We start from the raw sequence: 25,067 nt of genomic DNA on the forward strand, positions 1-25,067 counted from the left end.
GAAAAAAAAAAAATGTATCACGGTTTTACAAAAATATTAAGCAGCTCAGTTTCCAATATTGATAATAATAACAAATGTTACTGAAGGATCATGTGATTAATTAATAAATTGCATTTACATGAATAAAAAAATAAATGATAAAATGCAGCCTTGTTAGAAGAGAATTTTTAACAGTATATCACAAAATAAAAAAACATAAAAATTGAACATAAGATGCATGTTTCAAGTGTCTTTGATATTTCTTGAGGTCATTGCGCATGAATGAGATGATGCTACATACTAGAAGCTAATTATATTGAACCTATTTTTATTAGACAGGCTACAGGTTCATATGAATTGCATTCGTTTCAAGGCTTATATTTCATCAAAAATGCATTCGGCTCTTAGCTAGTTGAGGAACAAGCACAAATGTCATTAGTCTTGCCTTCGGCAGCTTCTATCATATCACTCCTTCTATCATATCACCATTTAAAAAGATTACAACGCTACCTGTGGGGGTTGAGCATGTGGCCAGTATATAGTTATGAAGCCTTTATTTGTCAATTACGTTATCGAACCAATGTCAGGGGACCAGGCTATGCCATCTGGTGCCGGTGCCAGAGCGCCAAAGAGTCATGTGACAGAGATGGGCACATGCACTGGCATGTTTGAAGTGCAGCTAAAAATAACTAATGATATACGAAGACGTCTTCACATATCAAGCCTGATTTAGGAAGCAATTATAAACACAGCAAGTTGTAAACATTTTGAACCATTGCAAAGTTAATTTGCCAAGTTTTAACAAAAAAAAAAGCAGAAAAGAAATAGATGCAGTGTCTTTTACGGAAGTCGAAACCCTCCACAGATGGCAAAGATAAACTTTGCTGCAAATCGTTCACTTTTACACGAAGCCATCTAATTGAGAACAAACCGTGAAGCACAAAGAGGTACAGCGGCACCATTGCTGTTACTAGAGACCTAGCAACCAGCTGGAACGCCTAGTAACGACATAGCAAACAATAGAAACCGATAGAAATTATGTTCCTAAAGTGTGATAAAATGGATGAAAGTTTAATATATATATATATATATTTTTTGAATCTGATTGTATAATCTAGATATATATATATATATATATATATATATATATATATATATATATATATATATATATATTACACACATATATATGCACACATACATATATATATATATACACACACACACAATCAGATTCCAAAAAATGAAGTACTCATTATTGGATTGCATTCAATTTAAAAATACTCTATACTACTTATATTGATTTTTATCTTTTACATTTAACTTTTTTAAACTAGCCTATCGCTTATATATATTCAGTTTTGTGGCTATTCACTGGTCATCTGGCTATAATTACACAAAAGTGTCAGCCAAACCTCTTTCACCTAATAAATGTCATTACAGTACCCCCTGAGATTTTATAGTTATTGGTTAATAATTAACACATTTATATGTTCACAGCTCCCTAACATTGGTTAACGGTCACGTGACATTCAGGTAAAATATTTCATCTTCTCTTTGTATTTTTTATACGAATCAAGATTAATTCAATGTGATAAACAAGGTGAAAAGTAATCTAAAAGTGGTCTGATTATGTAATGTGCAATGCAATTTTTTGTCGTTTTGAATCAGTAATCTACTAAAAGTGACTATAAGTAAATACATGTCAACTAACTCTCTTCAGACCATTACTAGACTGTTAGGTTAGGGTTAGTACAATAATAGTTACACATTTAAAGTCAGCAGAATGCCTGTTGGTTGACATATGCTTAGGGTGGACTATCAGTTAAAGAGTTACTTATATAATTTATGCATTTGAGCGTATGATTTTAGCAACTGCTTTGTGTCCAATACGCTGTGCAAAGAGTTAGTTGTCCATCTCTGCAAAAAAACCCACAAACAGAACCCCCCCGAGACCTCAGACCAGATTCAGAATTAGCGCAAACGTCCTCAATATCTTTTGAATTAGGGTTTAAATGAAACGAAGAAAAGAGAATCATTTGCACACATGAACTGACACAAATGCTCACTGAACCCTCCATAACAAGGGCTCGCACGGGTGACAGTGGCTCCGCTCATCTCACACCCTCATTTTAGCAGGGTAAAAAAAAAAAAAAGAGCTTTGTTTGATACGACAAAAAGTCGTCTCTGGAAATTATGAAAATGCACCAAAAAAGGGAGTTCCCTTCTCTTCCAACGCACCATCAATCATTCCCAACTCTCAGCGTCCATTCCAATGCAATCCATGGGCATTTGGGAGTGGAGATGTCAGTCAAAATCCCTGTTCTGTTCATCTGTCACTTTAAGAGTAATTGCCCTGTCCGTCTACTCCTGCGTCTTTGACAACTTTTAAATATGTCATCTCTGGAAGAATAAAAAAAAAAAAAAAAAAAAGCCCACCTTGTTACGCGCCATCTGCATTCGCTCCCCTGCAACGCGGAATCGGCGCAAGCCCGGCGGGGGGAGTCCGTCCGCCCGAAAGCCCGCCCGCCCGCTCGCCTTTGGCCGAGTGTCACACGGCCCATTGAGAGGATTTATGCTTGTGTACTTTATTTTGTTTTGTATAAACAACGGCGCTACGCACTACCTTTATCGGCCGCGGCGCTTTCTGATTATTCCTCCCTAAAGTCCTCCCATCTGTCCCCGATTCTGCAGCCCGAGCCTCTTTCAGGGGCCTGACAGGGAGTAGCGCTGGAAAAAAGTAAACTGGTAGGGGGCCCTCATTTCACACCAACCCTCGATTGTGCCCTTCCGAAGCAAAGCACTCTTCTATAGCTTTTTGATAGGCTTTCAATCCCAGCCCCACTGACAAGGTTTTCTTTAGGAGGAGTAGGAGTTGTGGCTTTTTTTGGCTCTGGGGTAGGGGGGCTTACCGCGGAGACTTAAGGGAGAGCAGAGGTGATTTCTTCGGGGAAGGGGGCCGCCGGTGGAAAGGAAAAACTGCAGCAGATGGGGCTGATTGTGCTCCCTACGCAAATTAAGGAGAGAGACATCTGCAGCCGCAACATACTGGTGGTCCGAGGCAATTAAGGCAGGGGTACGAGGCGAAGGAGGGGGGAGAGCAGGACAGAGGAAAAGACAGTCCTGCCTGCCGGTGCATAGAGATGAAGTCAGGCTCACATTACAATGAGCCGGGCTACAATAGAGAGAGCCGTCCAAGTGGAGATGGTGAGAGAGAGGGAGGGGCGAACGGGGGTTGAAGATTAATGTATGGAGAAGCCGGCAACAACACTTTGTGCAGCCAAAATAAGAGGTGGGGCCTTGGGGGCTGAATTGAGCCCGAGTTATAAAGTGTGTCCTTTTCTGCTGTCTTCCCCATTCGAGGCCTGAGGTCATTTACAGAGGTGACAGCTTAGACGTGCACTGTTGTGGATTTAATGTGGAGCGTTTTCGCCCCATTTTTCTCCCCACCCGTCCCCCTTCAGCTCTGGAGAGGTGACGTGACAAAGCGGGGTCATCCCCGGGATTAGACCCCTTTAACGTTGCCTTTATTTATCGACTGGGCGCTGAGGGGGAAACTCGGGGCCGAGGGAAGAATGCCGGCGTGGTGTTTACAGGCTCATCTCCTCCGGGGATATACGTGCGCAACAATGCCGTCCGCATGCAGATTTGCATAACTCGGGCGCATCTAAACAGGCTCAAGTTGTTTTAAATAACTGGGGCAACTAACAGGATGCGATTGTTTCGCGGGGGAGGTTCGGCCTTCGGATAACTAAAGACGAATCGCACTCTCGTTAGCGCGCACGCATGCCGCGATCGCGCAGGTGCTCTCAGATGGATAGTTTTTTTATAATTGAGAACAAACCGCGAAACACAAAGAAGAGGTACAGTGGCACCACTGCTGTTACTAGCAACCAGCTGAAACTCCCTAGCAACATGGCAAACGCTAGCAACCTCTATTTTTGAGTGATATCAGATACTTTTTCATGGTCACATACGGATAGCAGAAATATTCACTTGTTTGATTGTTAAGGAAACACAGCGCCTTTCTGAAAATAAGCTTGTTTCCCAACTCACCTAGAGGTATACGGTTGAGTTTTCGTCGAATCAGAGTATAGGTCCATCGGCCCAGAAAATCGCTACTTTTTATTTTCCATCGGTCTTCACGCACAATGTAACTGCAGAAGAGTCGAGTTTTAAGCAGGAAAAATATCAAGACTCTTTGGTCATTTTTGAGCTAACGGTCTAATGAGAGTCAATTATCTTTAATAAGATGCACCTAAAAGTGCTCAGCCAGACCCAGAGATTGAATGGAGGTTAATTAACGCCTTCATTCCTTTAAGGTGCAGTTGCATAAAAAACAGTCAAGATATGATTAAATTTATAAATCAAAAGTATAACAATCTACACTCAACGACTGTTTTACAACTGAATATTATTTTCGTTTTTCCACTGAAAAAAATTCACATTTAGTGTCACATTTCTGAAACTTACTAGCAACTTATGACAAACAAATGTAATTAAATTAAAAGGTCGTGTCGTGCTGTACTGATCTTCTATTGGTCACATGTCTTCACCTGATACAAATTTGCAGGTAAGAGTTCGCAAATTGTGACATTTCTTCACATGACCTGTAGTGCAGTGCACTTCTTAAATCTCATTATTGTTACATGCGCATTTGGTATTGTTATCATCAAATGTTTTGTCATGATGATTAGCAGATATCCTAATAAAAGCAGCTTCCACGCTTTCTGTCATATTGCAATCACATGACCATCTACTAATAGCCTGCTACTCACTTTATCACATGAACACCTAATCAGACACTTTTGCTCACAGAATTCAATCATTATATCCGGCTGCCACTACTGTTTTTCTACAGCGGCACTGGTAACTGAAAAATTTCATTTTGCGCATCCACAATTGCAGAATTTAGCAAGGATGGGGACATATCCTTACCGATATCAAGCGACTACTAAATTGTCCCTAACAATACCAACAAGTGTGTGTCCTTAAAAGCTTGGTTTTCTAGTGTATTTACTTACCTAAAGTTAAAGTAAATGCACTAGAAAAGCTTTTAAGGACACACATTTGTGAAGTAAGACATAAAGTATGCAAAGTGTTTAAAACAAAAGTGCAGCTGAATGATACCTTTTATCTGCTTTAACTTTATGTGCAAAGCAAACTGTTAGCTCAACAACCGGCAAATCTGATGAATATGCTAATATGAAAGGCTCTCTTTATGAGTATGTTGGCTGCCATTATAAATTAAGCCTTTGTTGGCTACAATAGCAATATATAGGCTAATACAGATTAGGATTAGACTCGATGCTTTCCATTAATTTCCTGTTGAATTGTCACCAAATGAATTGCAGTGGACAAAGTATTTAAAAAGTAGGGAATCAAAGAGGTCATTGGATGACAATTTTCCACAAGCGGTTAAGGCCTTGATGAAAAGTCGTCTAAAACACACTTTGGTTAAAATGTCTCAATGGTAGTGTAAAACAACATCCTTTAATTGCAATTACTTTAGTTCGTAGCTTGGTGTCCCATTATGTAGCTTTGTGTTATTGTGATTTTGGCAACTCTGTGTTGTTTCTGATGTTTTTTATTGTTATATGTAGCACCAGGGTCCTGGAGAAACGTTGCTGCATTTCACTGTATACTGCATCAGCTACATATGGACAAAATGACAATCTTTTTACCTTACCAAAAACAGCTCTATTCACAGCCGTTTTTTTACACGGCCCTTTAAATGCTAATGAGCTCTGCTCGCTCCGCCCCTTTCTTCCATGGGGTGACAAGCAGCTCTCTAAGACTGTTAACTAACTTTCTAACCATCACATCATTAGGAATGTCGATTTGCAAAGATTCATAAAAAAAACTCTTGCGCACTTCTCCTGGAGGCGAAGCCAAATTACAAATGATTCGTGCGAACATATGCATTTAGGTAAATGTTAGCATGTCTCTAGTAAGATCGGTCACAAACATGATCTCTGCGCGATTTAATGTGTAACGTGTCTTATTAACACATTTCTTCTCCTTTTTTCTCCACTGCTAAAGAAACTCTTAAGTGTCTTAAAAAGTCCTTGTCCAGGCCCTGGTCTCATTAAAACACGTTCCTTTGCAAATTTCACCGCAGTTTCAAAGAAGAATGTCCACTAAGTGGTGCGACAACACAGGTCCAATACGTAAACCCTGGTACGTTTTTATTATGTTGATATAGGTACATATTGCTGTGTTTTATTACGTTAAATATCCAGGGACTGCTTAAAGTTAATGCTCTATCATGTTGGAAAAATGTCCTACAGCAAATCCAATCCTAAACCTGTGCGATAGTGTTAACAAATCCAAAACTGATATAAAAAGTTACTTTTACACATATTTGAAGGGTTTTGCCAACTGTACACAGAATCCAAACCGGAGGTCCTGGCCTCTCAAGCACATCTCTGTACTCCGTGTGCTACAGAACAAACCTACCATCTATGAAAAACCACAGATATTAAGATGGATACGTGCGATAAGGATGAATACAGAGGTTGGTTTAGGATTAACAGCAATTTGAAAAGTTTACACGTACTTTTCTAGACTAACTTTCGAATAAAGAGATATTCAGAGCCAGATTTTTGTTTATGCCCGTGATATTTCGCGAGCAGGAAAGAACTTAATTATACAAATTAATTAGTTATATTTTGCTATAGAATTTTCTAATACATTGTTAAAACCCAAAGTTGTGCCTGTTGATATTATTTAACGGGCCTGGCATTGAATGAAGCAATAATTAACAGTCAACAAAGATAAAGTATAAATACTGTAAAAAATGTACTAAGCTAATTAATGCATCAAACTAAACTAAGGGGACCTTGTTGTAAAGTGTTACCATAATGAAACATTTCAAGCATTTTCACCAGTGCTCTCAGACTTATGGACCACATTGTATTTTATTGTTATGATCACTCTCGCCCCCAAAATCAGCCCGACTGTACTCCAGGGTCATATTAAACGAGTGTTAAGGGTTTGGTTTGTGACCATTCGATTCAAACCCTAATTGCCAGGCCAAAGGACAACTATAATGGCGGTTATCCGAGAGGCTCCCTCGTCTTTGAAGAAATGCTACTCAGACAAAAGTCCCAATTACACCCAATTGTCCTGGGGCTCGGAAACAGGCAGTACGTCCTCGAGACTGAAACGAGATCCCGTTCTGCGGTAAGCCTGCGGTTTCTTCACCTTTCTGTAGCTTCTATCTCTCCATTGGGTCAGACACCCCGAGTGCGAGGCTTACTCCAAAAACACTGTTAAATGGGTGTAGAGTCCCCCTTCAGATTCGCACTGAAGGAGCCTGCTTTCAAAGACACACTAGAGGATCCTTTTGAAGAGCGAGCGGCCCGAGGTTACTCATCCATGGACTCAATGAATCCTTTCAGAGTGGGGTACTCATACACAGACAGACTCAACAATAAGTGTTTGCTCACAAGAGGGTGCCCGGTGCAAGAAGACCGAGCCGTGTCATCACTCCACAACTGTCCGTCATCTCAACATTCGCTTGCAAAGATAAAGAAACGCTTCGAAATTTGAGACCAGTCGAGCATTCGAACGATTTGACTTCACTGCATGCAGATATAGAGATATTACCAAGATTTCTCGGTCACATGAGCATTAGATTGACAATCCTCCCTACAAATCCTCATATAATCTGCTTTTTTTTGTACAGAAGGAAGTACAGAAGCGACACGTTGGAACAAAGGCTCACTAAGGATCTTCTAGACTCCAACATTGTTCAGCTCGCAGCTCGAGCAGCTCGCATACAACTTCATGATTTAGAGCTTTTTTTTGTCCTCTTGTACTCGATGAAGGACTAAAACCCCGAGGATATTTTTCCTCCTGCTTTTGGAGGAGCTGATGTTTCTTATAATTGTTCACTGAAGTGAATCAGCCACCACAAAACACTGCAGCACATTGAGACCACTAGCAGAGGGCACAGCGGAGGTGACGAATTGGCAGTGAGAATGAACTTAATCCCCTAAGCTCTTGTTGGGGCTTGTCTTTGCTGTCCCTTCTTCCCTAGAAAAGACCCCGGACGTACAAAGCAACTCAAACAAGAGCACCCACTCTGTGCCTTCTGAATGCTTACTGAAAAAAAAAGAAAAGAAAAAAGCTCCTGGTTCATATCTGTGCGTTCAGTGTGGGGAATGAGCTTGAAGCTGCATTTTTGATATGCACGTGGCAATATTAGAAAACAAATGTTGGAGAAAAAAAAACAAACCGTCAAAACTTAACATTCGAATTAACGTGCGACTTAATATGTGAATAATATAACAAAATCACTCCTGAAAAATGTCTTCTGATCTAACAGAAATTGGTAATTATCAACCCTTTAAGGATTTTAGGAATCTTATATTGTTACTTAATATCAGTGAAATTAACATCAATATAGACATTTACGCAAAAAAAATTATATTTGTACAGATTCAAAATAAAAAGGTAATATGATTGCGAATGCACCATAAATTAAAATCACTCAATGTTTAGCTAATTTGGGACTCAATGTTGGAGTGTAGCACTTGATCCTATTCTCACTAACTATTAACTACAAGGTTTGACTCCGACTCCTAATTTGCAGCTAAATTCAGGATTAAAAGATATACAATATGGTCATGCAGAATTATGCGGCATTAATATGTGCTTAAAAATGAATAACAAACAGGCAATATGATGTTAAATGCATGCTAGTTAACGGTGAGAAGTGGTCCTCAAAATTAAATACCGCCAACACAAATTTAGTAAAACATGCCTAATAATTCTTGTAATACATGGGATTTATGCTTCCGATGTAAAAAAAAAAAAAAAAAAAAATCTTGAGGTCACGGAAAGTGCATGATATTGCCAAATCTCAGTCAAGCGTTTGATTTATAGAGGAACATTCAAATATCACAAAGATTGTATTTTCTATGAAATCGGTGACATTTAATTCTTAGTGTCCTCATAAAAAAGTTCAGTGTGTCGCAACTTCCTGAAAACCCAGCTTCAGCTTTTAGTTATGCAGGAAAATGGCCCTCAAAACCTTTTTTATAAGTCTTAGCCATTTCATATCCATATCATCAAACGTCATGATGCAATAATACCTTTTTTCCCCACTTACCTAAAGGGAACAAATAATTGCTACAAATAAAACCGATATCTGATTTGGACATAAAGAGAGATTATCTTGAAGGAAATGAGAGGCATCTCCATGACAAGGTGACTTCAGAGGTGTCCAGTTAAAAGCATGGATAATAAGATTACTCTCAAAGTCAAATCTCCCCAGAAGACACTTTTGATTGACTGATCTTCAGCCAGGCCTACACGCTTGCTCTCATAACCAAACATAATCCTGTTTTACTCCGACCGTTTCCTTAACTACACCTGAAGAGCCAATTCAACACCCCAAACCTATTAAAAAGAGTCATTTCACCCTAAATATTATACATAATCTGACCAGTAATATCATCTCTATCTTGATTATGATGGCTCTGCATTATATTGCAACACATCGGGATTTTGTAAAAATAGGTGAAATTCTCAATTAGCTAAAAACACAAATAAAAACATAAAAAAAGTGCACGAGCAAAATTATTATGCCATTATTTGGACTAAAAATAATCCAAAAATATAATAGTATGATAAAAAAAAATAAATAAAAAAAAATAAAAAGTCATTTAAAAACAAAATCCATTTTAGCATCATATAAAACCGATACAGCAGCAGTAATGAGTTAGCTGTTATGTTTTTATCTAGATGATAATTTTTTTTAAATAGACTCAAAAACAAATGATACTTTATTCAAAGCTTACAAAATGTAATTAAAAATCACAAAAAAAATTAAAATCAGGATAGGAACAGATTTATTTTGTTATGATCTTTATAGAACTGTACATGACTTTAATAAATGCCTGTAAAAAGGAGTGAAAATCAGCAGTGAAGTAGATTGTCAGGATCATGTGCTGTATCTATGCTGCCCTCTACTGTTACGGTCCAAACTCAAAAAACAGCATTTATCCTTCCCATAACGCCCATCCAAACACTTACAAATATGAGAATGACTCAAATAGTCTATATAAATAAATTAATAAATATAATACACCGTATACATATAAAAGATGACGTGAAATGCTCCCATGAAGTAGTCATTTAATCACTCGGCAGTCCAGGAATATCAATGTGAATGTTTTGGCTGCTAATAAACCCACCGGTTATGTATCACACACTGCACGTGCGTTTCCTACTGTTACACCAAACATGTAATGTCACAGAGCCGAGAAATGCGTTTTTAAAAACAGTTACGAAAAGGGTATTAAAATGCAATTTCATCTTCAGGTACAAATAACACAACAATAAAATACAATAATGATTTAAAAAAAGCGATTTTTTTTGTTTTGTTTTTTTAAATGCTGAGAGGTCGGTCAGTTTTAGCGTAACGAGTCGACAAACGCACAAGCCAAAACAGATTTGCCCAATTTATACAAAAACAATTATAGCACAGATTCACAGATTTTTAATTTCGGCGACTGCTTTGGCACAATGCTTCACGTTACTAAACACAGCCGATCTGGAACGGACACGCGCGGATATTTAATAACGGCAATGTCGAGATCGATCTAGTCTCTCAGCTCAGGTGAGGTTCTCCTGCTGCTCTTCGGACTCCGCTTTCTTGCAGAAAATGGTGGAGAGTTCCTGTAACAGCAGTTCCTGTTGAGGACTACACGATCTGTGGGACCTGTGCCTACCTGGGACGTGCGGAGCGTCCTCCTGTCCCAGAGCGTCTATTGATTCTCCAGAGGATAAGAGAGAGCTCGTGGGGTTTGACCCGACCATGCGATCCAGGGAGGCGGCCTTCCTCTGTCCGAGGGTGACGGGCCGTGCCGGCACCTCCTGGGTCTCTGCGTGAGCGCTGGACAGGAAACTCGTCTCCAAAGATTTGAGCACCTGCAGACCGAAGTCGCCCACCTCCTCGTACAAAGGCTCGGGGCTTTCGATGCGCTCCTCAAACGAGTCCTGCTGCACCTTCATGGGCTGAGCGGGAAAGACAAAAAAAAGACAATGGCGAGGCGATCCGGGGAGGGGGTCGAAAATATTTAAACCAAGAAGCTGTACAGTAACTTCACTAAAGGATTGAATACAAATTTAAACAACTAAATAATAATAATTATTATTATATATTACAACTATACTGTGTTTTGATGATTATAATAATAGCTGTTATTGTTGCTGTTGTTTTGTGACATATTTTCATACAACTATATAACATATATATACACATATACATATACACATATACATGTATATATATATATATAGTGAATATTACACACACTATTATGATAATAATCATCGTCATCATCATCATCATGCTGTTGTATGACATATACATAGCTCACCTAAAAATGAACATTTTCACCAAAAGTCATCATTTATTCACCCTTGAGTAGTTACAAAAAAGTTTGTAAGCAGACTGTTGTGGGTCACCATCGACTTCCATAGTAAGGACAAAAAAACTATGGGAGTCAATGGTGACTCAAAACAGCCTGCTTACAAACTTTTTCAAAATATCTTCCTTTGTCTTCAGCAGAACAAAGAAATTCATACAGGTTTAAAAATATTTAAGGGTGAGTAAATGATGACAGAATCTTAATTTTTTTTTCACTATATAGTGAAAACACAGTTATATAAACCTTATTTACACTACAAAAACAGCAGCAACAACCACAATTTTAGATAATACCATAACTATATTGGTAATAATATATAATAATAATAATAAATATTGGGTTAATTATCTTAATACATTATTAATTTATTATTAACTATAAAAACTCAATTATAGTGAATACAGTATTATAAAGAACCTTATTAAAATTATTATTATTATTATTATTATTAATAATAATAATAATAATAATAATAATAATAGTATATACTACTAACCACGTGTTTATCATTATTATTAGTGTTGATGTAGTACAGCATCACATTATATTAATTACAAAGAATAGCTAGAAAATAATAAATAAATGCTATTTCATTTTAAAATTCATTTCAGAAATCATAACAATAAATAAAAATGAAAAAATAAATCTGCTATTTCACAACAGCGCTGAATGTATAACTAAACCGTTCAAAGCAACCTATAATGCTAAGTGCTCAGATAATTCCAGTAAGCTTCTGAGCTTCCATCCAAAAGGAAGTGAATGAATATCATAAAAACTACATTTCATCCACACCGCTGTTAGCTTTCGAACACACTAGTGACTATTATCTCACGAAAATAGCTAACCCGCTGGATATCAGATTAGATGATACACCCTTACGCTAACAAAAGTAGTATTTGTGGTTAGCGGGACAGAAAGGGATTCGCTCCCCAACAAATGTTCAAAACAAATTACTTCCTTTTTCTGAGTTGAAACTTTTGTCTCAGTATCAGAGCGACAACATCAAGATAATTGGCCAATACACTGAAGACAAAAGCACGAAGCCCGCAGACAATTTGCTTGCTAAAGCTTTTGGGCTGGGACGCACCAGAAGCAGCGGCGTTTTCCCCAAAACACAAGAGGTGAAGCGAGCTCCCTGCCCTCCCTCAAGGCTACAGTTGCAGAACAATGCAGTAGAGGCATTCTTCCTCCGAATGCATCCTGTCATATCAGGAAACCCCGCTTCCCGACAGGAACGGGGGGGGGAAGGACCGAGGAAGTCAAAGGGAATTCCTCAATTAAGTATAGGCTCTTTTGTAAAGAACACCCTTACATTTTGGAGCGTTTGTTAGACCCAGAAGCCATCTGATACTTTGCGAACCTCCCACTTTTGCATTTTGACCAGCCACTGTAATCAGAGGCATTGTGGCTGAAAGTGTTAAAGAAATGGCTACAAGTTGGGTAACAGCTCACCCAAAAAAAAAGGACGTTGGTTGAAAACGCACTCGCCCTCAGATCGCCTAAAAGTGGAGGTAAGTTTGGTTTCCTCATCAGATTTATGCAGAAATGTAGCTTTGCATCACCTGCTCACCAATGGATGCTGTGCAGTGAATGGGTGCCGTCAGAATGAGATCACAGTAATCCACAAACAATGCGTTTGTTGTAAACAAATGCATAAAGTTTTTTAACGTTAAACTAGGGCTGCGCAATTAATCGATTTTCTAATCGCCACAATTATGCGAACGTTCAAAGCCCACTTTTGTTATTCTGCATGATTAAGATTTGTTTGTTTGTTTGTTTTCAACTTCTCTTCTTAAGGGTTTTCCGCTGTTTAATTTTATTTTTAGCATAATACCATTCATAGTTATAAAGAATAAATCAATCCGATATATAACTAACTTAGGCTTACTATTATAGAAAAGTTCTTTCAGTTAGAATCTTTGCAATCAAACATTGATTAAACATCATTCAGTGTAAATGGTAATAATCGTAATTAATAATTGCAATTACAATTTAATGGGAATAATAGACAATTATGATTTTTGTCATTATCGTGCAGCCCTACATTAAACCATCACTTCTATCCAAAATACTAAATTTCATAATCCATGATAACCAGTCTTCCAGTGAAAAAAAAAAAAGTCCATCCCTTGTTGTCCTCTCACATGAAAATACACCCAAATATTTTCTTTTATAAATAACTGGAGCTTGATCGGTACATATTTCCCACCTGATTCAGAAAAGACCTTTTTTTTCACTAGAGAACGCAATATTATGGATAAAAGACTAATTATGATTTGAAGTTAAAAACAGTTTTTTGCCTAAAAAGATGTTAAAGGATGGACTGCTGTGAATTATTGTAAAGTTTTTAATCAGCTGTTTGGACTCTCATTCTGACGGCACCCATTCACTGCAAAGGATCCATTGATGAGCAAATGATGCAACGCTAAATTTCTCCAAATCTGTTCAGTTGAAGAAACAAACCGATCTACGTCTTACATGTACCGAGAGTGAGTCAATATCTAGCATCTATTCTTTTACGGCTTAACTATTCTTTTAAAAAGGAAGTTTTATATAAAATGCATTGGACTAATATGGAGATAAAAAGAAACACTTACAAAGAACATAGAGAGTGCCCTTCTTGTGTGGAGCTTTCTCTGTAAAAAAAACACACAGACAGCAAGCTAAGTCTCAAAGCAAAGATCAAGTGAGCGTCACGTGCACTGAACCGCTAGAGGACGCCACAGCGCTGTACCAGAGTCTGATTGGCGGAGAGCATGGTGGAGTTAGTGTTGCTCTCCTCTCCTCTGATGGGCACGAGCGGCATGGTGCCAAACCTCTGCTTGGAAATGTCAGAGGAAGAGTGGCGTCTCATCACGGGGGGCCGCAAGTCGTCGTTCTGAGGGAGGACGTTAATGTTAAGTTACAGCTCTGAAATGTCAAAAAATTCAGACTCGTTCGATTTAAAGTGTGCTGTACCTGTGCTTTCAGTAAATTAGTCATCCAGTCCCATAATTCAGTCTCACAGGAGCAGCTGAGGTACCTGTGCAGTCAAGGAGAGGGATTACTGATCAAATATATATACATACACATATACATACATACACATACATATATATACACATATATATATATATATATATATATATATATATATATATATATATATATATACACACACACACATACATATATACATATATATATATATATATATATATATATATATATATATATATATATATATATATATATATATATATATATATATATATATATATATATAAAATTAAAGAGATACATACATACAGTATATATTCATTAAATATTTAAAATATTTTAACTGTATATTTATATTCATATATACACACAATCAAATCACTTTTATTTATATAGAGCTTTTAACAATACAGATTGTATCAAAGCACTGAACAATATTAAATAGGAGAATAGAGTGATAGTGACGTATTAAACAGAGATTAAACACTTAATTTTTTTTTAAATGCAGTCCAACTAAAAAAGCCAGAGGCGACAGCGGCAAGGAATCAAAACCCCATCCATACAGAATGAAGAAAAAAAAAACCTTGGGGGAAACCAGGTTGGGTCAGACACACACACACACACACACACACACACACACACACACACACACACACAGCATATATAACTAACACTTACAACTGCTGTTTATCCAGCATCACTGTTAATCCCCATCTGCAAGTAAACACACTTGTTATTTAAAGTTATAGCAAGTTCACTGATGAAAAAAAGCTTTTTGTGGCATGAGCATCTCACTTTGTTGGTGGTTTTAGCTTCTTTCTGATCCCCATGTAAATCTTCAGGGTTTTCAGTTGCCACTCTTTCTCAGGTTTGTTGCTCTTTGTTGCAAAAAAAAAAAAGAAGCTGCGTTTAGCTTCCTTTTCAGTTCAGCCTTATTTAAACAGAAGCCTCGTAAAGTCAAGTAACGTAGAAGGTGAAGATGTATACGTACTTTTTTGTCCTTCATCAGGAGTAATCTGTGGTCTTTAATCTGGAAAGATCGCTCCTGGAATTTGTTTCCTTGCAAGAGCTTGGGCGGCTCTTCCCGACACTTGAGCGCTCCAGACTTCACTATCTCACTCTTATAGGCTGCAGCCCGCAATAACACACAGATACAACACACACCAGGTCAACAACCAACTATACAGTCCTATCCCTTTGTGCAGTTTTGTAACAAAGTATACACCGTTTTGCTTCTGACAAATATATAGTTCTATTGTATAGTTATAGCCGTGTAGCAATTCAATTCATTTTATTTTTAAGAATTTACTTTATTCAGCAAGGATGCATTAATATGATCAAAGGTAACAGTAAAAGACATTTGTATCGTTTAAACAATATTTCTATTTCAAATAAATGCTGTTCAAAAAATGCAAAAAGTTATTTTTGCAACAAATATGCATATTAAAATGATTTCTGAGGGATGAAGCGACACAAACGTACTGATGTAAAAAAAAAATAATAATAATAAAAAAATAAAATAATAATAATAATAATAATAATAATAATAATAATTCAGCTTTACATCACAGGAATTCTTTTTAAAATATAATATTATAATATCTATTTGTATCCAAATAGAAACGGTTGTCTGAAATGTTACTAATATTTTACAAAATTACTGTATTTTAGGCTTTCGCATTAAAAAAAAACTTCCCTCTTTAGGGTTCAAACTTTTGAACAGTATTGCAAGTCTTATGCATTTCATCAGCTCAAGTTACTAGAAAGACTATATGGAGTATTTGTTCTTATAAAAAGTTTTGGTGACGATGCAGCACAGCTTTAAAATATTTCCCACTTCGTTATATTTTCTGAAGGTTAGTTCATGAATATCCTTTCACCTGTGAAAATGTCTATAGCTTCTCCTCTAGGCACCTTCTTCACCACCAGATACGCTGAGCTGGGATCGGCCATTTTACACCACTGAAGAGCTTGCTCCAGAACCTTCTCTTTGGGGTGAAGAGGTCGCTCTGTGGAAATCACAGGACGCATTTATCTATTGCTTCTCCCGGCCTCTAGAAGCGTTGTTTGCGGTGCGGCGTCTGAATAGATTCAGTAGTGACTAAAGTGCAATTGTGTCTGAATTCATTCATTTACCGAGCTCTCCTTCCTCGATGGCCTCAAAAGTCATCCACACATCTTTTTCCCCTGCAGGAATGTTTCTCATATACAGCACCTGATTGGTCAGCTCCTCGGCGCACATGGTGGGAGACACCTGTGGGAGAGCCATGCCATACAGCTGCTTTAATGGGTTAAATACGCCACCGTGTGGTAATGCAGTGCAACAGCAACTCTCAGTCAAACAAACACAGAAAATATAAATGAAATTTTCTGGATGTCAAATTATATATAAAAAAAAAAATTATAAGTGTATATATATATATATATATATATATATATATATATATATATATATATATATATATATATATATATATATATTTATTTATTTTTTTTTTTTTATTTTTTTTTTTATCAAATATGATCTACTTACTTTCAGTGTGATGCAGCAATCTGGTATCTTTTCTTCTAGATAAACTTCAATAATCAAGTCCCCTGCCTGTGAGAGCTGACATAAAATCACAAAAGATATTAAAATACAATTTAAGATATAGTACAATAAAAGCATAACAAAAAAACTGTATTAAAGATATTATAAAATAATAAATATAAAAAAAAAATAAATATGCATAAATAATAACTTTTAGTCTACCTGTGTGTCTCTCCAAGTGGTTATCAAACTGATTTCCAGTTCAATCTGAGTTTGATGTTCTTCATCAATCTGATCAAAATAATAATAAAAAAAAAAAAACATTCCATAAAAAAAGCATGCAATGGTACCATATTTTTGTACCACTGTAGTATTACAGAATTCAGTGATTTGCATGGTATCCAGAAATGAATAAGCTGGTATAATATTTTATGAAGTTGTTCACTTACATCAAATATATACAAGTAGTTATCGATGAGGTCTTCTATGATTTTGACCTCATGTTCTCCTTTCCCATCAGTCTGAAACAGGCTGGGAGCGAACAGCAGGGACAGGTTCTTGGTGCACATCTGATTGAGATCAGCACACTTCTGCACCCTAAGACAGAGGAAGAGAGCAAGCCACGTGAGATCGGCTATGAACTAACAATCAGAATCACTGTGAAGATCTACCTGTAGAGATGACTGATGAGCGCCGCTAAAGTCGTTCTGTTGACCCGAGGCAGCCCTCGAATCAGCTCTTTGTATCTGTCCAAACGCTGTGGCTTTTGAGGTATCTCTGCATACAGTATGAAAAAAAAAAATAAAAATCACTGAGACAACTCAAACTAGAAAAAAAAACCTGTATGTTTGTTTATTGTCAGTTAAACAAATATTCTGGGTTGGGTTTCCAACTTCACATTTATGGATGCAAAATCTTTTTTTTAATGTTTTTAAAGAATTCCATTTTGCTCACCAAGCCTGCATTTATTTGATCCAAAATACAGCAAAAAAAAGTAATATTGTTAAATGTGTCTATCAATTTAAAAATAACTATTTTCTATTTAATTATATATTTAAAAATGCGATTTATTCTTGTGATTTCAAAGCTACATTTTAGCATTATTACTTCAGTGTCCCATTGTCCCTCTGAAACCGTTTTAATATTCTGATTTCCTGCTCAAAAAAACATTTAAGATTATTATTATGCTGAAAACAGCTAAAGTAGAAGCTTCGGGTTTATCTGATAAATAAAAGGTTCAGAAGAACAGCATTTATCTGAAATACAAATATATTGTAACATTATAAAAAAGGCTTTATCGTCACTTTTAAAGCATCCTTGCTAAATAAAAGTATTAATTATTATACTTTTTTCCAAAAAAAAAGAAAACAAAACGGCTTTTTATTTCAGATAAAAGATCTTTTGATCTTTCTATTAAATCAAAAAATGTACTCTGCTGTTTTAGGTGAAACAAATGTTTCCTATTCAGCATATTAGAATGATTTCTGAAAGAATATTTGATGCCGAAGACTGGAGTAACGATACTGAAACTCAGGAAAAATGTACATCTTGAAATATATTCTTATTTTAAATTCTAATAATATTTCACAGTATTACCGTTTTAACTACATATTAGAAATGAATGCATCTGTAAGCAGGCCACAGACGCATTTAATAGACATTATGCAGGAAATAACCCGCAATCTTGGATTAAACTGCATATAAACATTCAGAGGAAGTGTACTGTACTAACTGGCAGCTTCCCTCCAGAAGGGGTGGAGATCAGCCATAAATATGGGATCATCGATCTCCCGAAAGAATCTTTTCAGTACATCCGTCACGTCCTCTATGAAGTTATCTCCAATGCGAAGCTTCACATTGCGGGCGTCCTTACGAAACTCCTCCATCAGAAGCTTGATTCTGGACTTTGCACCGTTTTTCCTGTATATACCCTCATGGCCCAGACCTGCGTGAGAGAGATTCAATGCGGTGTTGATGTTGTAGATTTAGGCAGGGTGGAGCGTCTTTAGCGCAAGCACAGGGAAAGGAGAAGTGTGCGTTCTCACCGTACTGAGTTATAAAGGCAATGCAGCTGTCAACGATGATGGGGATGTCATTTCTGCTGAGCTGCTGGTCTTTCAGGGTGTTCCCTTTCCCTCCTGCTGCCTTCTGGATGTCCGCGTACCACAGGGAGAAATCGGTCCTCCCCATGCCCTGCAGATGCAGAGTCCTGCAGACAGAGTCGTTATATTTTGGTGAAAGATTAATGGGACTTTTATGATTTGCAATAACACGCAACCGTTCGCAATAAGGGCTGGGAAATGCATTACAAGGAATGGCTAACTGCAAAAATTACCCTCAGGCCAAAACATAGATGATAGAGTTTATAAAAATTATTACCTTGCTCTACAAATGAATGTTATGCAGTGAATGGGTGCCGTCAGAATGAGAGTCCAAAAAAAAAAAAAAAGTATTAAAAAAAAATAAATTAAAAAAATGCACAATAATCCACATCACTCTGGTCCACCAATTAATGTCTTAAGTAGTGAAAAACTGCAAATTTTTTTTTTTACATTAAACTGTTTCTTCTGGTCAAAATAGGAGTCCATAATAACACTTCCATTGAAAAAGTCCACCCCCTGTTGTCCTCTCACATCAAAATGCACTGCCATATTTGTTTTCACTAATAAATGGTGCTTCATCTGTGCAGTTCTCACCCGATTCAGATAAGATGAACATTTTCACCCCAAAAAAAGGATATTCGCGAAATGGTCTGAAATAAAAAAAAAAAAGTCTTAATGATTGATTGATTTTTTTTTTTCACAAACAGCTTTTCACTTTACAAGATGTTAACCGATGGACTGGAGTGGTATGGATTACTTCGCTTTGGATGAAAGCATCTGCTAAATGACTAAATGTAGTCAATATCAGCTGTTTGGACTCTCATCCTGACGGCACCCATTCACTGCAGAGCACCTATTAGGGAGAAAGAGATGACATGCTACATTTCTCCAAATCTGTCCTGATGAACAAATAACCTCTGGCCACTCAGAATGTACACGAGTTTAAGTACATATTAAATCTCATTTTAATTTTGAAGCCGAACTATTCCTTCAAGAAAGCAAAGAGTTTTGGTGCACCCCACCTTCCTTTCTCAACAAGAACCAGGATGTCCTTCTTCTCATGGTTCTCCGTTTCGGATGCAATGCCTTGATTTTTAACCCAAGACATAGACGGATAAGTACACAGAGGGCAAATTTAGCAACAGCATTTTCTCGGCGATGGAGCTAACAAACTCACTGAGCTCCTGCAGGCGTTTCAGGTTTATAATATCCTCTGCGGCTCCATCGTTTCCAGGGCATATGAAAAGGTTGGACTTCTGCAGAACAAAGAAGCCTTCTTTCCACTGCTGCGGGTCCAGCATGGCCTTGTAGCGCAGGACGCCCACTCGCTCGAACTCTCGCGCCAGCAGGCAGTGGCAGCTGAGAGGAGTGGTGGCCTGCCGGAGATCAAGACCGAGGCGAGGTGTCACAAGACGTTTCCTGCGTGCATAAAGCGCAGCTCGACCGATTGATATTTACCTTCCCGATTGCTCGAGCCCAGCTGTGCAACGCATCTGGAGTCTCCAAGCCAAACTGGACCAGTTTATCAGACGTTAGGTAGAGTTCAAAAGTGTATCGAAATCTGAAGGAAACAAACAACAAAGAATCGTGTTGTTATAATGCAATGATATTTCTAAATGCGATTATGTCTTGAAGGAGGCCGGTTACGTAATGGCACCCACTTGTCAATAAAGCCGCTGTTGTTGCTGGAGTCTGGCCTGCTAACTCCTAAACAGATGATGTCTTTAACATCGATCTTCATACTGGGCTCGTGACATCTGTCAGACTCGTAGAAGAGAATGGACTTCTCCACCGAACACCAGTACTTTTGAAAATCTGCTGAATAAAGGAAATCAAAAAAGGTAATAAATAAAAACGGATTTTTTTTTTTTTGCTTTAGGTTTCATATCAGATGTCGAATATCAAGAGCACCGATGCTTTGAAGAGGGTGGCGATCAGATGGTCACGGTTTACAGTCATACAATTTTAAAGGGCTCTTCTGCGCATTTATTCAAAAAAAAAAATACTGTAAAACAGTAATAGTGCAGTTATATATATATGAAATATTATATATATTTAAAAAATATTTATTTTAATAAATATATATATATATATATATATATATATATATATATATATATATATATATATATATATATATATATATATATAATTTATTCCTGTGATGCAAAGCTGAATTTTCAGCATCGCTGGTCCAGTCTTCAGCGTCACATGATCCTTCAAAAATCATGCAAATATCTGATTTGCTGTCTTATTATCAAGGTTCAAAACAGTTAATATTTTTGTGTATACCATAATACATTTCTCAGGATTATGCATCACCAACAGAAATTAATATTTAATTAAAGATGCATTCTATCTCTAATTAGAGTATTAATAGACTGTCTGATTAATATCTGCTGTGACAACAGACATTAAACCGTCTAGAAGTAATTTTGCACATAGATTTCAACTTATTCCAACCCTAACCCTACCCGTTTATTAATACTCTACTCTAATGAGTGCGTTAAAGGGACTGACATTACTTTTGCATCACTTTTTGTCACAGACTAGGCTGGGCTTGTATATATATATATATATATATATATATATATATATATATATATATATATATATATATATATATATATATATATATATATATATATATATATATATATATATATATATATATATATATATACTTAAATTACTTGTGTTAAATTACTTGTGCACTGCTGATGAGTATGAAGTAGTTATACGGTACTGATTTTATTTATGTATTTGATTTACTAAATAGGTAAATCTTCTCCTAAATCATTCCCAAAGCTTGTGTACGGCACATAGTCGCCTACCGTCTCTGGTTCTGCGGGATAACGTCCCTTTGTTCAACGAGCTTGACTTGTAGAGGTAGCCGGAGTACAAGATGGGCTGCATGATCTCATCATAGACACAGGAATCTGAATCCACAAAATTACAGTGACACTCGTATTTCACTCAAGTACGACATATTACAATTTGCACACGTTAAAAGACACACTATTTTACCACCTAAATACCGTAAAGCCACTTTGAGACAATGTTTTTATTTTAAAATTCTCTATTCTATAACAATAAATACATCAAAGTTTGATTGTAAAAAGTGTTATACAGATAAAAGTGACTCGACCTTTATCTGCATTGCACTTTTTACAATGCAAACTGGCGAAGTTTAACATTTTATTGATGTTATAAAATAGAGAAAATCAGAGAATGCGGCAAAACGTACATTTAATAAACAGATAACACTTTCGGATAGGCAACACTTGTTAACTATTAATTACAACCTTTCCCGTTTTTAATTAATAGTACGGCAGTTGTTAGGTTTAGGTATTGTGTAGGATCAGGGATCTAGAATAATGTCATGTAGAATAAGGCAGTAATATGTGCTAAATTAGCAATATGCATGCTAACAGCATAAAATAAAATGTCAGCAATGAACCACGTTCAAGATTCTTGCGATTTGGTTTATTTTTCCCAGTACTGACTAGAATTGCGAGCTTCAGCTTTAAGAAACACTGCTGTAGTGAAGTACCGGAGAGTACTGGACTACTGCCGTACCTGCAGACTGCGTGTATGAGTAATGCGGAGATACGCGCTTATCGTTTCCATTAGCGTCGGCGAGTCGAGCGGCTTCAGCCTCCGCAAAAATGTGAGTGACTGTTTTCAGCAGGTTCTGCTCGGTCACAGCGGTGCACAGCGCCTGCAGGGTGACCACACACCATCACACACACCATCACACACACTTCAACAAATGCAACGCTAATAGCATATTCAGCCAGCAGACTTTTAAAGCTTCTTCTATTCTTTGAAGTCCTTTTACTAGCGCTCTTAATTATTTACAATTCACAACACAGCCACCGGCTTATTCGGGGGTTCATAGGTAACCTGGATACACAAATGATAGCCTTGGGAAAGTCCTGAGAAAGAATAATGCATCCTAATCTTGGCTTGACCGCTGGTATAATACTTAGATGGCTCTAGCTATATTAAGACAGGATGTCCTCACTGGCCCAGTGGGGACTGATCTAAAAGTTTTCTTTTGAAGTAAAGCTATTAAACGGAGAAATGTCCCCTGCAACAGTTCACTTGCTTGAGGAAGCATTTAGGGTATTTCAAAATAAAGTGTGTGGTAGACGAGGAAAAGGAAATGCACTTATTGTGCAACTGTTGAAGGTATGTGGCTCATCGTTCTATGCAAAAGGCCCATACATCTACACAAGGTTTACACAAAGGCTTCAGTCAGTGCTAGTTGTTGACATAAATATAAAGTTTACTTTTTGTTGAACAAATAATTTCATTGATTTTTCCAGACTCCTGAGTACTTCTAATAATGTATATTTACCATAGATGTTTCCAAATAAAATAATAATAATAATAATAATAATAATAATAATGTTATTGTATTTAAAAACAAAATATTATTAGTAAGAGTAATCATAATAATTTTTGTTTTAATTCTGTTATTGTTAACTTTTTCTGCACATTTAAAAACTTTTATTTTATATTTATTATTATTATTATTATTAATATAAATATTATTATTATAACATACATTATTATTATTGTTTTATTAATTATTCTTATTTTATTATTAATTATTATTTTTATTATTATTATTATTATTATTATTATTATTATTATTATTATTTACATTATTATATTATTATTATTATTATTATTATTATTATTATTATTATTATTATGGCACTGCAGGCCAGAAAAACCCATTTTAAAATTCCCTGATATACCGTTTTAATTTTTCATATTGAAAAATAAACGCTGTGAAATTTAAATAAAATCTGAGGTTGAAGAAACCACGTTCAACACTTCTGACTCTACTTCCACTGGATTGCATGATCTCTTCCCTGTAGGCGTGAATGGCTTAACCTTTACCTTAAGAAGTTCCTCTTGGCTGCTAAAACTGGGATGAGGGTGACGATATCTGCCTTCTCTGTATTTGTGGGTGATGAACTCTCTCCGTTGCTCCGGGGAGGCGTCACAGTCCAGCTCCTCCGTCACAGGAAGTCTGGCCGCCCAAAATTCATTGGCTCTATCATTGCCAAGCATAATGAAGAGCTAGAACACACCAAGATAAGGCCTAATTTGTGAAACGCCTTGTGGTAAAAATCACTGGGGATATCTCGAATCCCCATAATTGGAATAAAAAAAGATCTTTTCACAAAAACACCTGTTAAAAAAAAACCGGCAAGCCCTACCTGAACGATCTCATTGCTCCACACGCTGGTGTCTAGTTTCAGACTCTGCACTTTTGACACCATTGTGCCGAGACCTCGATGCTGGCCTGCAGGCGGACAGAACAAAAGAGGCACCACATCACTCTCCACGCACCATTCGTTCTATTTGTCCCACAAAGACTTCCTGATACGGTGCCTCTGAGCCACTTTTATTTGTAGTATACGGACCTCACATGAACCCTTAAATGAGCTTAGACGCTCTTAGCACCATCTGTATCAACCTTAACACTGCACTGCCCTTCACCGTGCCAGCTAGTCACCAATTGGAAAAACATCTCAAAACCAACTAAATTTAGCAGAATTCACAAGTTTACGTAATAAAACGTCATGGAGCTGATAAGCCGCTACACACCTGCGCAGTTTTTGCAGATGACCACACAGAGATTGATGGATGCCCAGTCCGGGTTGATGGCTTTGCAGTCTGCGCAGATCTTGTTGGACCTGTTGGACCAGATCTTCTCCGCCACCTCATAATCAGATAGTGTTTCCGCTATAGACTCCTGCAGGGCCTCCATCCAGTCCCGTTTCTCTCGCTCGGACTCTGCCGTAAAGCTGCAAAGATGCACACAACCCTCTTAATACTCTGCCACCGTGGATCCTATTAATTGTCTGTAGTCTGGCGTGGTTACAGACTTCTGTATGGACTTCTATACTTTCTTTAAGTCTTTTTCTAGAATATCTATGTGTGTGTGTGTGTGTGTGTGTATTAAAAATGTATATGCACACACAAGTTTAGGGTCTGTACGATTTTTCTTTG

General features: G+C 37.0%; 1 protein-coding gene across 2 annotated transcripts in view; it reads right to left on the reverse strand.

Moving 5' to 3' along the window:
• Positions 1 to 9,822: 9,822 nt before the first annotated feature.
• Positions 9,823 to 25,067, reverse strand: part of arap3 (ArfGAP with RhoGAP domain, ankyrin repeat and PH domain 3) — a 31,114-nt gene continuing 15,869 nt past the window's right edge. Inside the window, exons 11-34 of one of the 2 annotated variants that reach the window (XM_043257851.1) lie at positions 24,663 to 24,862; positions 24,272 to 24,357; positions 23,949 to 24,131; positions 22,614 to 22,755; positions 21,869 to 21,973; positions 20,696 to 20,849; positions 20,493 to 20,595; positions 20,212 to 20,410; positions 20,057 to 20,120; positions 18,978 to 19,141; positions 18,665 to 18,877; positions 17,604 to 17,709; positions 17,382 to 17,529; positions 17,155 to 17,223; positions 16,936 to 17,010; positions 16,539 to 16,656; positions 16,283 to 16,411; positions 15,394 to 15,530; positions 15,198 to 15,280; positions 15,081 to 15,116; positions 14,382 to 14,445; positions 14,158 to 14,301; positions 14,021 to 14,059; positions 9,823 to 11,007 (exon numbers count right to left, since the gene is read on the reverse strand). In XM_043257851.1, the coding sequence (XP_043113786.1) occupies positions 10,606 to 11,007; positions 14,021 to 14,059; positions 14,158 to 14,301; positions 14,382 to 14,445; positions 15,081 to 15,116; positions 15,198 to 15,280; positions 15,394 to 15,530; positions 16,283 to 16,411; positions 16,539 to 16,656; positions 16,936 to 17,010; positions 17,155 to 17,223; positions 17,382 to 17,529; positions 17,604 to 17,709; positions 18,665 to 18,877; positions 18,978 to 19,141; positions 20,057 to 20,120; positions 20,212 to 20,410; positions 20,493 to 20,595; positions 20,696 to 20,849; positions 21,869 to 21,973; positions 22,614 to 22,755; positions 23,949 to 24,131; positions 24,272 to 24,357; positions 24,663 to 24,862 (3,163 nt within the window). In that variant the 3' untranslated portion in view covers positions 9,823 to 10,605. Of the gene's footprint in view, positions 11,008 to 14,020; positions 14,060 to 14,157; positions 14,302 to 14,381; positions 14,446 to 15,080; positions 15,117 to 15,197; positions 15,281 to 15,393; positions 15,531 to 16,282; positions 16,412 to 16,538; positions 16,657 to 16,935; positions 17,011 to 17,154; positions 17,224 to 17,381; positions 17,530 to 17,603; positions 17,710 to 18,664; positions 18,878 to 18,977; positions 19,142 to 20,056; positions 20,121 to 20,211; positions 20,411 to 20,492; positions 20,596 to 20,695; positions 20,853 to 21,868; positions 21,974 to 22,613; positions 22,756 to 23,948; positions 24,132 to 24,271; positions 24,358 to 24,662; positions 24,863 to 25,067 lie in introns of both variants that reach the window. The other variant, XM_043257850.1, reaches the window with a different exon arrangement.

This window comes from Puntigrus tetrazona, chromosome 14 (genome assembly GCF_018831695.1).
Source record: "Puntigrus tetrazona isolate hp1 chromosome 14, ASM1883169v1, whole genome shotgun sequence".
NCBI lineage: Eukaryota > Metazoa > Chordata > Actinopteri > Cypriniformes > Cyprinidae > Puntigrus > Puntigrus tetrazona.